General features: G+C 42.4%; 1 protein-coding gene and 1 pseudogene across 5 annotated transcripts in view; both read left to right on the top strand.

Moving 5' to 3' along the window:
* Nucleotides 1-15,246, top strand: part of ABCC2 (ATP binding cassette subfamily C member 2) — a 65,455-nt gene that overhangs the window by 6,709 nt on the left and 43,500 nt on the right. For 4 of the 5 annotated variants that reach the window (XM_040486134.1, XM_040486136.1, XM_040486133.1 and 1 more), the window contains exons 3-7: nucleotides 8,875-9,000; nucleotides 11,182-11,316; nucleotides 11,547-11,654; nucleotides 12,125-12,180; nucleotides 13,338-13,572. In XM_040486134.1, the coding sequence (XP_040342068.1) occupies nucleotides 8,875-9,000; nucleotides 11,182-11,316; nucleotides 11,547-11,654; nucleotides 12,125-12,180; nucleotides 13,338-13,572 (660 nt within the window). Of the gene's footprint in view, nucleotides 1-8,874; nucleotides 9,001-11,181; nucleotides 11,317-11,546; nucleotides 11,655-12,124; nucleotides 12,181-13,320; nucleotides 13,573-15,246 lie in introns of those variants that run through there. The other variant, XM_040486137.1, reaches the window with a different exon arrangement.
* On the top strand, nucleotides 9,028-10,008 carry LOC121037101 (transmembrane protein 147-like; annotated as a pseudogene).

The following is a 15,246-nucleotide window of genomic DNA, read 5'->3' on the forward strand; positions in this document are numbered from 1 at the left end:
CATACATTACTTCTTTCATTTCCTTTCCTCCAATTTTGAAATTCCATCTTTTCAGAACTATTTTTAGGTGGATTTTGAACACTGCATTGATTTTCCTTCTCAACTTCTCTCTCTCTTTTTAAATTTCTTTTTCTTGCTTCACCTAAATTCTAAGATATTCCCCAATTTTTTCTTCCAGTCATCGTAACGAGCCTTTATTTTCACAATCATAGGTTTGGTTTCTAAGAATTATTCTTAATTTCTGAATATACTTTTTTTTTAATGTTTATTTATTTTTGAGAGAGGGAGAGCAGGGGAGGGGCAGAGAGAGACAGAGACACAGAATCTGAAGCAGGCTCCAGGCTCTGAGCTATCAGCACAGAGCCCGACGTGGGGCTTGAACTCATGAGCTGTGAGCTCATGACCTGAGCCAAAGTCAGATGCCCAACCAGCTGAGCCACCCAGGCACCCCTACCTTTTATTTTTTTTTTAAACATCAACCTATTAATGGATGCACTGTATTCTCAAATCTCTTTTAGTACATTAATTTCAAAATAATTTAAAATCATTTTCTCTTCACTTAATAATTTGTTTTATCCCAGAATCAGTTGTTCTGTTTACTTATCTTGGCTATCTTCTTTGCTAGTATTGGCTTTTCTCAACTTTCTTATGGTTATTAGCATTCTTTGTTGCAATTATAAGTGAGGGACTAAGTTAATGAATGTATGTGGCTGGAGTAGGTCCCTCTGCCGTTATGTAAGTCAGCTTCCCCAGCTGTCCCTTCTTGAGGGCAAGACTGCCTCTGAGTCTGAGTCAACTGGACAACTGTGTGGACCTACTGGCTTCTCCCAAGAGCAGTAGCCTGTGCTGTACCGAATGAAGACTGTTTTACTCTGGGGCACCAAGACACATACTATCTTGCTACCCCTCCTCAGGAAAAGCATTCCGGTTTTTTTGTTTTGTTTTTTAATGTTTATTCAGTTTTAGAGAGAGAGAGAAAGAGCACGTGCGCACCAGCACGCAAGTTGGGGAGAGGCAGAGAGAGAGGGCAACACAGAATCCAAAGAAGACTCCAGGCTCTGAGCTGTCGGCACAGAGCCCGACTTGGGACTCGAAGTCATGCACCGGAGATCATGCCCTGAGCTGAACGCCAATGCTTAACCAACTGAGCCACCCAGGCGCCGCCCCCCCCACTTCTTTTTCATTTTTGTTTTTAAGGATTCCATTTCTTTGGAGAGTACATCTGTTTTAGCTTGCTTAGGAGTAGTGGTGGCATGTGGGGAAATAGGTTCTACTTATATAAATGGGTTAGAAAAAAAGCTTAGGACAGAAAGCTGCTACCACGTGGTAAAAGCACCCAAGGTTAGCTAGTGAGATGTTGTAATGGAAGCATGAGTAACTTGTTATAACACCTGCAGGAAGTTACTTTCCACTGAACACCAATATACTATTGTACTTTGATCACAAACCACTTGCCGCCTGCCCCCTGACCCTTTGCTTCTTACATACACAAGTTAACGATTACTGTCTGATTGTTCTCTCCATTTTCACGTGTGTAAGATCTTGTTTTCTTCACGTTCACCATGTGGGTAATATCTTGTGAGCTCAATTAATACAGAGATGAAACCCCTGTTCGGGATTCTTGTCTCCTCCCCGCCCCGCCACTAACCCCTCTCGTATTCAGTTCTGCGTCTGCTCTCTCGCTGGACAAGAAACAACTCCAGACTCAGCCTGCAACAGTGGCAAATACAGTTGTCAGTGGATTTGTAATGATTTGCAAGTGGGGGAAAGAAGGACATGCCTGGCGTAACTGTACCAGTTCTGTACACAGAACTTCAATTAGGACTGTCATTTCTGTCCTTTTTCCCAGTCTTACTCTAGGCGGAGGCTGACTATAGAGAATAGATTTCTATCAGTGGGAGACTCACCTGTGAGTTGCACCTATTAGCTTAAAAAATAAGGAATTTATTATCTTACAGAACAGGAAGACCAGAGGTAGTGCAGCTCCAGGATTTACTACTTTAGAGACTCAGCAACCTCAGCAGATGGCTGATTATTTTCATCTTTTTTCTGATTGCCTCAGCTTGTCGAACCAATTATCAAGCTAGCATGTGATTACAGGATGGCTGCAGCAGCTCCAGGTATCACACCCTCCAGTCAGTGTCCAGAGGCAGATAAAGAGATCAGATGCCCCTATGTGTCACTTAAAAAAATTAGCTTTATTAACATATAGTCTACATACCATAAAACACACCTGTTTAAAGTATACACTTCAGTGGTTTTTAGAAGACTCACAAAATTGTGTGCCCATCACTACTGTCTAGTTCCAGAATAGCTTCATCACTCCAAGAGATCCAGGACATATGAAGCAGTAACAATCCATTCCCTTCCCCTCCCTCCCCTCTCCCCTCTCCCCTCTCCCCTGGCAACTACTAATCAACTTTCTATGAAGTTGCCTATTCAGAACATTTTATAGACATGGAATTATACAATATGTAGCCTTTAGCACCTGACCTATTTAACTTGCAAAATGTTTTCAAAATTTATACATGCTGTAGCGTGAGTCAGTAATTCACTCCTTTTTTATTGTTATTATTATAGGAAAATACATAGAATGTGAAGTTGACCGTTTCAACCAATTTAAAGTGTAAGATACAGTAGCATTAAATACATTCACAATGTTGTGTAACTATCACCACTCTTCAGTTCCAGGACTTTCCATCACCCCAAGTGGAAACTTTGTACCATTAAACAGTCACCCCACTCTGTCCTACTCCCCTTATCCCTTGGAAACCGCAAAGTTGCTTTCTGTCTCTATTTATGCCTAGTCTGGATATTTCCTATATAAATTCAGTCATACAATATATAGCAAATTGTGTCTGGCTTTTTTCATTTAGCATTATGTTTTCAAGGTTCATCCATGTTATACACCTATCAATACTTCATTCCTTTGTATGGCCAAATAATATACCATTGGCTAGATTTCCTATATTGTGTTTATTTGGGGCGGACATAGGTCTTCAATTTTCTTAGGTATATACTTAAGAGTCGAACCGCTAACATATGGTAGCCCTATGTTTGATATTTTGAGGAAATGACAAACTGTCTTCCAAAGTGGCTGCATCCTTAAACATTCCTGCCAGCAATGTGCGAGGGTTCTAATACTCATCCTCACCAATAATTGTTACCGTTCATCTTTTCAGTTATAGATATCAGAGTAGGCGTGAAGTGGTATTTTACTGTGGTTTTGATTTGCATTTCCCTAATGATTAATAATGTTGAGCATCTTTTCATATGCTTTTTGACCTTTTTAGGAAATAAAAAATTCTTTAAATCCTTTGCCTATTTTTTAATTGAGTTCTGTATGTTTTGTTGCTGTTGTTGTTGAGTTGTAAAGAGTTCTTTATATATTCTGGATCTATGTATCACATTTATCACTGAGGGAAAAAAACTTCCCCAGAGCTCCCACAAACTAGTCCCCACAAGCTGTTCCCCAGTTCTCTTTGGCCAGAATTGTGTTGCAAGCCCATTGGCCAAAGCAATTACAGGCCAGGAGAATGGGACCAACATGATAGGTTTTAACTCATCTCATAGGGTTGGAAATGGGTCCAGCTTCCAACAGAGCTTCCAATTGTTTGAGTAGGCAATTTACCAGTCAGGCCCAAATGGGAAACAGGTGGCTGAGGGAAAAAAGGGTCACGTGAGAAGATTGTCTCTCAAAGGGGACCTGGAGCCTAGTGGCCAACTGTTACCACTCTAGGCTTGTAGGGGCAAGAACAGAGGGTGAATCCCGGACAGACAGAAGGTACAAACACAGCGACCAGTAATGTCTGCATCAGGCTCCTCTTTCACTGCTGCCTTTTCTTACATGTTTTGGGCCATGGTTTTCTCTGCTCTTTTTCTTGTCACTATTGACATGTTTGCTTTTTGTCTTCTAGAACTTTTCTGGTCTACTGAGCTTATCCTTCTCCATTCATATTCTCAGTGCTGTTATGGATTTATTACGTGGTAATAAAGCAGATCAATGGAATGGAGAAGGATGGGAGATAAATATACTAAATCTGGTATCTTGAACTGGAAAATCCTGTCGTGTGTGTGTGTATTATTTTTTTAAACAATACATATTTATTTTTCAAATTCTAGAGGATAAAAGTCTGAAATCAAGGTGTTGATAATGTTGGTTCCTTCTGGAAGCTCTGAGGAAGAGTCTATCCCATGCCTCTCCCCTAACTTCTGGGGACTGCCAGAAATCCCTGGCATTCTTTGACTTATAGCTGCATGACTCCATTCTCTGCCTGTGTCTTCCATGCCTATGTGTCTTCTCCCATTCTCTTGTAAGACCAACATTTGTCATTGGACTTAAGGCCTACTCTAATTCAGGATGATCTCATCTCAAGATCCCAAACTTGATTACGTATTATGCATATTTTTAAAACATAATTAAGCTCATTGCATATGCAATTTCATAATCTATGCTTTTTTGCTTAAGATGATATGAAAAGAATTTCCCATTGTTATTAACGTTATTCTTAATTTTGGTGACTACTGTAGGAATGCTTATAACACTGACTCCATCTTTGGTCCTTCACCTTGGGCTCGTCTCTGGTGCACAGGTGGCACCACTTTAGATAACTACCCTGTGACCTCACCATCATGCTCCTCGCTCCATAAGAGCTGGGGATTAAGGTCCAGGTAGTTGCAGAGAACGGGGAGGGAGGTGGTAGAGAAGAGCTGCGTACGGCCCTAGGTCATCAGCTGGCGCCCGCCCGCTAGTCCCTGTCTGTAAGTGATTACCCTGAACGAAATTCTGTGTGAATGGTATAGAGTGGCTTCCTTTGCTTTTCGGTATTAAAGTGCCTTTTCAGGCTGAAGGATGCACTACTGACCCTCCTCCACCCGCTGACGATTGGTGTGGTTTGCAAGCTACCGGAAATGACCCCAGCGTGGGTAAAGGGGCTGTGCCAGGGGAAAGCCTGTTCCCTCAGGGGAACCCCAGGTTGGCCAGCTACCTTCATGTGAAGAGCCTTGGCCAGGTTTTTTGAGCATTTTGGATCAGGATGTGAGTATGGGGCTGTCCTGAAAACTCCCCAGGGATTGTCAGATATCCTGTTTGCAATGGTGGGGAAAGGAAACAGAGATAGCGAACGAGCTATTTTGGTGGTAGCTTGGCAGTTGATCTGTGCTTTGCGATAGGCCACAGACTGAGAATTAGGAATAAGGAAGAGAATTGGAACAGACCAGAGAAGCGTTGGCTTTGGAAAAGGATGAATGAGCCATGTTTTCCTCTAATGCAGACATTAGGTCTGTAAGATTTCAGGGTTAGGAGTAGGGGTTAGAAATAAGATGGCAAAGATGCATGGGCACAGACCACGGTGTACCCAAGTGAGAGCTACTCTGTCTCAAGAGACTTGTGCCCCCAAAGCATGGGATCCCTGGGGTGATGACTTCTCTGGCAAGGAAGATGTTATCATGGAAAAGGAAAAGGATTTACGGGCAAGCCCTCTGATTCAAAGACCTAGGCCACTCTTGAGCCTGGGGATGATGGAGAAGGAATTCCTACTAGTCAGAGAGTGGCTATGAGGGCATATTCTGCAAGTGAATTAGTGGAGCTAATGATCTGCTTTAAGCAAAAGTGGGCATGTTGTGACTGTGAGATATTGGGGGACAAGAGACCCCTGGGGGCATGGTACAGGACTTTTGTATCTGCCCCTATGATTAATCAACCCAGTGCTATAGTAGCTGCTATGGTGGCTGGCTTAAGTGAAGCTAGAAGAATCTGTCATAAGGGAAATCAGTTAGTTATTTGTAGAAGTTCAATAAGAATCTGTTTTCTGGGGCACCTGGGTGGCTCAGTCAGTTAAGCATCCGACTCTTGATTTTGGCTCATGTGGTGATCTCTTGGTTTGTGGTATTGAGCCCCAAGTGGGGCTCCATGCTGAGAGCACAGAACCTGCTTGGGATTCATTCATTCATTCATTCATTCTCTCTCTCTCTTTCTCTCCCCTCCCCCCCAAAAGAAAATCTTTTTTCCTTGTAACATGGCACCATTGGAAACATTTAGTTGTATTATCAAGGCCTTGACTGGAATGTCCTATTTGAGAGAGACATGCATAGACTCCAATATGACCAGACAGCTTTAAGGAACTAAGGTTGATTTTATGGAGCCAATGAATGCCTGTTGGGAAAAAATTGGCCTGGTACCTTGTTTACAGGGTTCCTGGGAGCCTTACCAGGTAAGGAGGAAAGGTCACTTCCTAGCAGGTTCATGATATTTTGGGGGCCTCAAGAAGAGGAAGTAACCCAAATCCATAGGTATTGCAGGGGAGTCTAATAGCAAGTGTCTTGGCCTTGAAAGGCTGTTAACGGCTCAACCTGAAATTCCTTATGAAAAGTTCCAGCAAACCAGATTTAAAAGAACTTAAATGGCCAGCCACTGTTCTTGCTGCACTTACGTAAACAGGCCAAGTTTGTTAAAACTGGACTTGTTCTATAAACAAGTTAGTCTTAATTTGGCTACCTTTTGACGGTGATTTCGGAAAGGAAAAAAAATGTTTCAGTAACAAAACTTTATGGTTAGATTCCTTTATGGTATTAGATTCTAGTTCTGATTAATTGTCCTTGAATATTTATTGTTTACCTATAAAACTAGCCTGGATCATGAATTCTTCTGGTTTTCTTGTATATCTGGTTAATTATCTACCCGGTTGTTTACACATTGTGGGCCTAACTTTGAAAGCCCACCTGCAGGACCACCTCCTGAAATAAGACCACTCACTGTTTAACTGAACTGACCTAATTGACCTTGTTATGAAATGTAGAATAAGATGCTAGGCACAGAGCCCAATGGGGGCTCAAACCCATGAACCCTGAGATCATGACCTGAGCCAAAATCAAGTTGGATGCTTAACCGGCTGAGCCACCCAGATACCCCAGAATCTGTTTGCTTTTCAGTGACTACTAACGATGCTGTTACTTGGGTGTCCCATAACTTATGTGCCCCATGTGATAGAAATCTAGGTGGTTTTTAACCTGCTGTCATAAGCAGTGCTGCAGTAAATAACTTTGTACCTATTAGTGTGTCTGTAGCATGAATTCCTAGAAGTGAAGTTACTGGATGAAGAGTATATGGGCTCAAAGTTTTTATATATGGTGAAAATTAACCTCCATAGAGGTTTTTCCTCAGTCTCACCAAATTTTTATCAAACTTTTTGATATTTGCTAATCAGTTACATGAAAAATTGCATATTGGTATCATTTGAAATTGCACTAATTATCAGTGAGGTTAAACATCTGTTCCTGTGCTTAAAAGCCATGTGTGGCTTTTTTTCTTCAAATTTTCCATTCTATGCCCTTTGCACTGGACTGTTTGTTTTTGTTTTAAATTGCTTTGTGGGAGTTCTCTATAATGTAAATTGTCCTTTTTGATGTGGATTGCTCAGTATATTTCTAATCAGTTTGCGAGCGTTAATGTATGTGAGCCTGTGGCGGGGTCTGCTCTTTTTCCTTGGCCTGAGGAGCTGGTTAGTATTCCCTTCACCTGACCTAAAGTCATCCTTGACTGGGGGCTGTAGCTCCACCTTTTGCTCTATTTTACTCCCAGGTCACCTAAAGGTAAACATAAATGCTTCAAAAGCTGTTGTGGTTTTCCAGAAAAAAACCCACAGCCTCAGGTGAGGAAAGCACAACATCATGTATTAATCTACTTGAGAAATACATTCTCTTTATCAACATGTCTTTGACTTTATGCCTTGCTAAATAACAACACTGGTCCTACTACAGATGGATTCACCTCCCTCCTTGGTTGGTTTTCATTACAAGCAGCCCAATATCTCTGCCTGAACTATTCTGGATGAATGAGACATGGGAATGAGTAGGGATAGATGGGTGGGAAGGGATGCTGGTAGAAGAGGGTACTAAAGATCTTCATTCTGAGAATGAGAATTGCTACTTCCTCAGTGGAAGTAGTACTTTTTTCATTCTGATGGGTGGGGGTGATTCTTTAGAACAATACAATGTGTATGATGTCCTATGAACTCATAGGACAAATATTGATTGGCTTGGAGTCTTCCTAGGGTGACATAGTCACACTCCTTTGCAATGTTAACTTCAAAGGTTATATGGGGAAGAGCTGGGGAATAATAAATAACCAAGGAAAGAGAATATGACCAAGGAAACTAGAAATCCCAGTTGGGGTAGGGGGATTCCCTTTTCAAATCTATTTTTATTACCTATTGTGTAACAAATTACTCCAAAACTTAGCTATTAAAAACACATTTCTTCTCTCAGTTTTTCCGTGGGTCAGAAATTTGGGAGCAGCTTACCTGGGTTCTGCTTTAGGGTCTCTCATGAGGTTGCAGCTGACATGCTAGAAGAGACTAAGGTCATCTGAAGGTTTGAGTGGGGCTAAAGCATCTAATTCTAAGATGACTCACTCACATGGCTGTTGGCAAAAGGTCTCAGTTACTTACCAAATGGATCTCTCCATAGAGCTACTTGAATATCCTCATGATGATGTTGGTAGCTTTCCCTGAAGTAAGTGATCTGAGAAAGAGAACGAGGAAGCCATATTGTGTTTTATGACCTTCTAGCATATTCTACTCTTTAGAAATGAGTGACTAAGCTCACAGTCAACAAAAGGGGTAAGATATCAGATCTTTTGAAGGAAGATATCAGAATTTATGAACAGAGTTTAAAATCACCATACTCAACATTCCTCAAAAACCTGTCCTAGCATACATTGATCTTTATTCCATTACTTGAACTACATGTATTCATTGATGCCAGTATTACTTACATGTTCTCTGAATCACTGCATACTATCTTTATTATCTTTATCAGGAACCATTCTATTCTAAAGAATGATATCTTCTTAACAGTGGTCTTTTTCCTTCTCAGGTGCTTGTTGGGTTCCTTCTTATTCTAACAGCCATAGAACTGGTCCTTGTACTCACAGAAGACTCTGGACAAGCCACGGTCCCTGCCATTAGATATACCAATCCAAGCCTTTACCTGGGCACATGGGTAAGGCGTATCCCCACTCCTGCCCTGTTTATTCTCTCCCTATTCATAGTCATCTGGTTGAAATGTACTCTTTTGGAATAAAACTAAGTCCAGTTTCCTCTACCTTTTTTCAGGCGCCTATGATGAGGCAAAACTTGTTTGTAATGGAGTTGAATCAAATTTTAGCTTTTCATATTCTTTTGAACACTAACATCTAGATCCTTTTCCCTAGTGTAAATACTAGCTCTGATGACAAAGGTACGTACCTTATGCCCTCCTATCTTTCCATCTAATAATTATACATGAGCGAGTGTCAGTCTGGCCAAGGCAGAGACCCACACTCTGGTGGGTGCAGGAGGTCAGCACCATGACCCTGTTCTACTTCAGGAATGGCTTTGCCCTAGGCTACTTCCCCTACTTCATCACCTACAAGTGCAGTGGCCTGAGTACAATGCCTTCTGGAAATGTGTGCAGGCCAGGGTCACCCACCTCTTCGTGCAGCTGTGCAAGATGCTGTTTCTGGCTACTTTTTTTTCCTCACCTGGGAAGGCGGCATGTATGAGTTCACTGGGGAGTTCGTGAAGGCCAGCTTGGATGTGGTAGACCTGATAGGCCTAAACCTTGTCATGTCCCAGAATGCAGGCAAGGGGGAGTACAGGTCATGGGTGCTGCCTGGGGCTGGGCCATCACCGTGCTCGTTATGTCCCGCCACATCCCCCTCTGAGTGGGAACCCAGGACACTGAGTTTGACTGGAAGTACATCCAGAAGAGCATGGACTCCAACATTAGTCTTGTCCATTACATCGACACATCCGCCCAGGTCTAGATGATTGCACGCTATGACCCGTACCACACTTTTGAGCCAGCAGTACTCCTACTGGTGTTCTTTAGTGCTACAAGACCTTTGTCATAGAGATCTTTGTCCACCTCTGTTCCCTGGACAGCTGTCCAGCCCTCAGCACCCTGGCCCTGTATGTTCCTGTTGTCAACATGCACTTCTAGGCTTGGTGTCCCAGACATTCACATACCCATTCCCCTGCTTCCAGGTTTCAGTGAAATAAACAGTGTTTCAGGAGTTTAAAAAAAAAAAGTTATGTAAATGTTATTCTTAAATTGACCAATAGTCTTATCAATGGATCGTAGAGTCCAGGGTTGTTTGTATAAACTTGATAACAGAAACGGCTATTTCTCCTACAGGCTGTTTTTTGGGGGAGGCCTGTGCAGTGTTTGAACAACAACTGAATTAGTTGCCACCATTTTTTAAAAGAGGAAGATGCCACATAACTCTGTGGATTTCTAAACTTCTTTGGAAAATCAGCATGCCTGGCACTTATGGGCTTGTGTCCCCATAGGGCAATGGTCAGCTGGCACTGAGTGGCAGTCATCCCTGATAGATTACACATCTGCTCAGCATAGTCTTCCACCTTTACTTCACTCGGGAATGAACATGGCCTGGCCCCTGCAGGCATTATTGTTTGCTACCATTGTTATAAAACAAGAAGGGTGTAGGCATGGTGTGCTGGAGCCCGCTCACAGGGCCGTGTGCATCTCTTCCCGACGCTGTTTAGTGACTGTATGTTGGGGCTTGACATCTACCATGGTAGTAATCTCTACACCACAAAAATTAGCAAATGCTACTAATCGTGGCTTTGTTTTCAGAATGCTAGTTTACATGTTCGGCACAGAATCTAGGAAACAACCATTTAATTATATTTAAGTGAGTTGTTACAAGGCAAGTTTTTTTTTTATTATTATTACTTAGTTTGATATTATTAGAAAATCCTATAGACAGCTTGCACTCGTCCAGCAGAATCTGCCTCCCCAGATGGACTACTGTAGTGCCTGACATTAACTTCCTTGGGTCTTGAAAAGACTTATCTGGCTCCCAGAGTAACTCCATTAAAATGCAGTAGAGGACCCTCTGTATTCTTGGCTAACTCCCCACCCAAGTGTGGTGAACAGACATAGGGGTGGGGAAGGGGGTCCCAAGGAGAGCCCTGAGGCTGAGGCCCTGAAAGAGGAAGATGGGTGGTATCAGGGAGGAAGTCTACAATTTGGCATTGTGTATTTTCTGCTTGGCCAGATTAGTTATAACAATCTCCTCCTTTGACCTACTGCTCCCTTGTTCTCTGGCCTCTTTCTTGCCTCTTGTCCTCAGTTAGTGACCATATTCTTCAGAACTCGATGTGAACTTCTCTCTAGCTCCTGGTTTTGCTGTTCCAACACAGCAGACTATGGTGTGTGCAGAAGGACTCTTGGTTCCTGTCCCTATTCTGGATTCTCTCAGTACTCTGTGGCGTCTTCCAGTTTCAGACTCTGATCCGGACACTCTTAAAGGTAAGGAGGAAAGAGAGGGTGACACGAGGAGGTAGAGGTGAGCACCTTCTAAGAGTAAATGGCATACAGTCAGTTGAACTCTGGGATAGAATAGGGGAATTTGATGATAGGTTTTAATCATGAACATTGACATATGGGACATTTAGACTTAATTTGGAAAAAGGCCCATTTATTTCTGGTTGGTTTGTTTGTGTTTGTTTGTTTGTTTGTTTGTTTGTTTTCCCCCATAGGGCAACAATTCTAATCTGGCTTACTCCTGCCTGTTCTTCATCTGCTATGCGCTGAACGTCCTGATCCTGATACTTTCAGCATTTTCAGAAAAAGATGACTCCTCGAATGTGAGACACTAAATATGCCTACCTCATTTAGTATTTAACTGGATGGTATCTTGACAACTATAACTTCGAGATGCCCAGGGCTCATGGAGGACACATGAGCCCACAATATAGCAAAGTGGACCATTTATGGCTTAAGGAAATAGAGTGACTAGCATGTGGAAATACTTTTGTGTGTGTGGAAATACTTTGACATTGACCCACCAATCTTTAGCATAGACAATTCATCATATATCTATGCCAGAAAATCTGATTTTTACTAATAACTTCAGGGTTTCCAGATAAATCTGTTGTCCAGTCTACTTCAGTATTATATCTACTTTTTAGCATAACATTATATCTATAAAAATCAGTTTCTGATTATAGAGTCCCACAAAGTTCCTGTTTCAAATTGAATTACTTTTTGATTTTTTTTTCTTTTTTCTTTTTTTTTTTTTTTTTTTTGTGTGTGTGTGTGTGTGTGTGTCTTACAGAATCCATCATTCACGGCTTCATTTCTGAGTAGCATTACCTTTAGTTGGTATAACAGGTAGGAAATGCCCGGAGTATGGGCTGTCTGTATCCCTACCCCTTCATTCTTCTGAAAGTGATGGAAATCTTAATTTTAAAAATGCTTCCTGAGGCCTCCATTTCTCCTCTTAGAGTCCAAGAATGTTAATGTAATGGATCTATTTATTTCAGAGGATGTGGAGGAGAGGGTGGAGGGGGATTTTCTTTTGGTGGTCTGGGGGTTCCACAGGGAAAAACAAAGGACATTAGGAAAAAGAGGCAGAAGGACAAGAAAAGGAGAATTTGGGTGCAGGCAGTGTGGCATGATTTGGAGGGTAAGGGGTGAAATAGCTGGGCTACCAAAAGATCTGGAGCCTTCTTGGCAGGCTCGTGAGGTCTATAAATCCCTTCTCAAATCATGTTTTAAATGTATAACGTAAAAGGTATAGAGTTACAAAGGAAACCGAATATATTGAAATATAATCACTTAAATATTAAAAAAACACAAATTTGTGATGTAGTAACACAAGTGCTTCTTTAAGAATTCATTAAATGACAAGATCTATTGATGGGGCTAATCATGATCACAACTTCAAAGTAATGATGATGTAAATGAGCCATGAAAACACTGTGATGTCTCTTGGTGTCCAAGGCACAGGCAGTCCTTTTTACAACTGTTTGGTAGCCTACGTTCAGGTCCTAAGGAAAGGCTAAAATTCAGTTAGAAGCTAGTAAAGATAAAGATATAATTTATTTTGTATCCATGTCCTCAAATACCAGGTTGATGGGCCCTGATCTAGGGAGACTGTATAGAGGAGGCCTCCAGGGCTGCTCAGTTCCTTAAGGGCAGCATGAAAGCCCCTCAAGGAGATTCCAGAGTGGCAGAGAGGCAGCCAGTGTTTGAGGAGGAAGGATGGGGAGGAAGTGATGCTCTTTTGGCTTTTAATTCAGTAGTGCCGCCCCTCTTTCCCTTCTCCTCATCTTCTTCCATGTTCCATCACCTTTTGTATCTGTTTTCCGCACTACCCACTCCTCTGCCAAGTTCAAAGGGCCAGAAGATGGGGCAGTGGCCCTCTTGCCATCCTCTGCCCCTCCATCTCTGAACCAGGGAGCAGGTTTTGAAAGAAGCAGCAAGGGACCTCCCCCCGCCCTGACTCCACATGTATGGTCTCAGCCTATGGGTCACTCTGGTTCCAGCATTGTTCTGAAAGGCTACAAGCAACCTCTGACACTCGAAGATGTCTGGGATCTTGATGAAAAGATTAAAACGAAGACCCTGGTCAGCAAGTTTGAAAAATGTATGGCAGGAGAGCTGCAGAAGGCCAGGAAGGCAGTCCAGAGACGACAGCGGGGGAGAGCACAGGGGAACTCCAGGGACAGGCTGCATGGCTTGAACAAGAATCAGAGTCAAAGCCAAGATATCCTTGTCCTGGTAACTTTCCCATGAGTGTCTGTGTGAGTGTGCTTTATGTCTTCAAGCAGAAGGGCATCAGTGGCATAATGATTCTGTCCTTACATTTTGATAGCACTTTATACAGTGCATTTTATATTATCTGTAGTATTCATAATACTAATAATACCTTAGTGATGGAAACATTTGAGTATAATGTGCTATTCTCTCTCCTTTTGGGTATGTTTGAATTTTTCTATTATGTGTCTTTAGAAAAATAATATCTTAGCATTACTGGAATTTGCACCTTGGTGGGTTTTAGCATTAGGTAATTTATTCATTTATTTATTTACTCAACAGTATTTATCAGTACCAAGTAACAGAGACTATTTTGGGCACTGGGCATAAGGAATGGCCTGAAAGAGTCCTCTTTAGATAGCTGGAAAATAAATAATAAACCAATACATATTACTCCTTGAGAGTAATAAATGCTATTAAGAAAATACATTGGGGTGCCTGGGTGGCTCAGTCAGGGGAGCATCCGACTGTTGACTTTGGCTGAGGTCATGATCCCAGGGTTGTGGGATCAAGCCCCATGTTGGGCTTCATGCTGAGTGTGGAGCCTGCTTAAGATTCTCTCTCTCTTCCTCTGCCCTTCCCCTGCTTCCATGCTCGCTCGCTCGCTCTCTCTCTCTCTAAAAAAAAAAAAAAAAAAGAGAGAGAAAAGAAAAACAAAACATGTTAATGTATTTGGTGTGAAGTGACTTTAGGGTCCTAGGAGAGACTTCTCAGAGGAGCTGGCACTTGAGCAGAGACCCAAAGTCTGAGAAGAATCCACCTGGGGGACCATCAGAAAGAAGTGTAATCCAGTCCAAAGGAACAGGAATGTGAGACTGAGGGAAACACACTTTATTCAGAGAGCTTCAAGAAAGTTCTGGGGCATGGAGGGAGAGGCTGAGCAGGCGGTGAGATGAGCTCAGGGAAGTGGACAGGGAATGAGCTGTGTAGACCTTTAGGGACCATGGTTAGGAATCTGGGTTTTATTTTACAAAGATGGACAGCTAGGGGAAGGCTTTGAGCAGAGGAGTAATGTGACCAGATTTATACTCTTAAAAGCCCATTTGGGCTGTTGCTGGAAGAATGGATGGTTGGGGGGCAAGGCTGGAAGCTGGGAGGCAGGCGGGGGCAAAAGAGACTGATCAGATGGGATCTCAGTGACAAAATTACAAGAGGATGTCACTGGTAGAAAAACCTGGAAACTGAGGCTGAGAAGCTGGAGTTTGGGGCCTGATGGGACCCTGGAGAATGTAATAAAGAGGCCAAATCATAGGAAAAGGAAGACACTGGCAAGTGAGTGGTAATGCCCCGTGTATTAGATTCCCGGGGCTGCCCTAACAAAACACCACAAAATTAACACAATCTTTTTGTGTCACAGGTAGAAAGCTAGAAGTCTAAAATCAAAGTATCAGCAGGGCCATGTTTTTTCCAAAACCTGTAAGGGAGAAACCTTCCTTGCTTCTTTTACCTTCCGGTTTTGCTGTCCCTTGGCTTGTGGATGCATCACCCTGATTTCTGCCTCTGTCGTCACATGACCATCTTCTCTCTGCATCTGAGTCTCTTCTCTTATGAAGACACCAGTCATATTGAAGTAGGGCCCACCCCCTCTTGACTTCATCTTCACTTGATTACATCTGCAAAGGCCCTGTTTCCAAATAA

The sequence above is a fragment of the Herpailurus yagouaroundi genome, unplaced genomic scaffold (genome assembly GCF_014898765.1).
Source record: "Herpailurus yagouaroundi ecotype Mexico unplaced genomic scaffold, PumYag 163, whole genome shotgun sequence".
Lineage (NCBI taxonomy): Eukaryota > Metazoa > Chordata > Mammalia > Carnivora > Felidae > Herpailurus > Herpailurus yagouaroundi.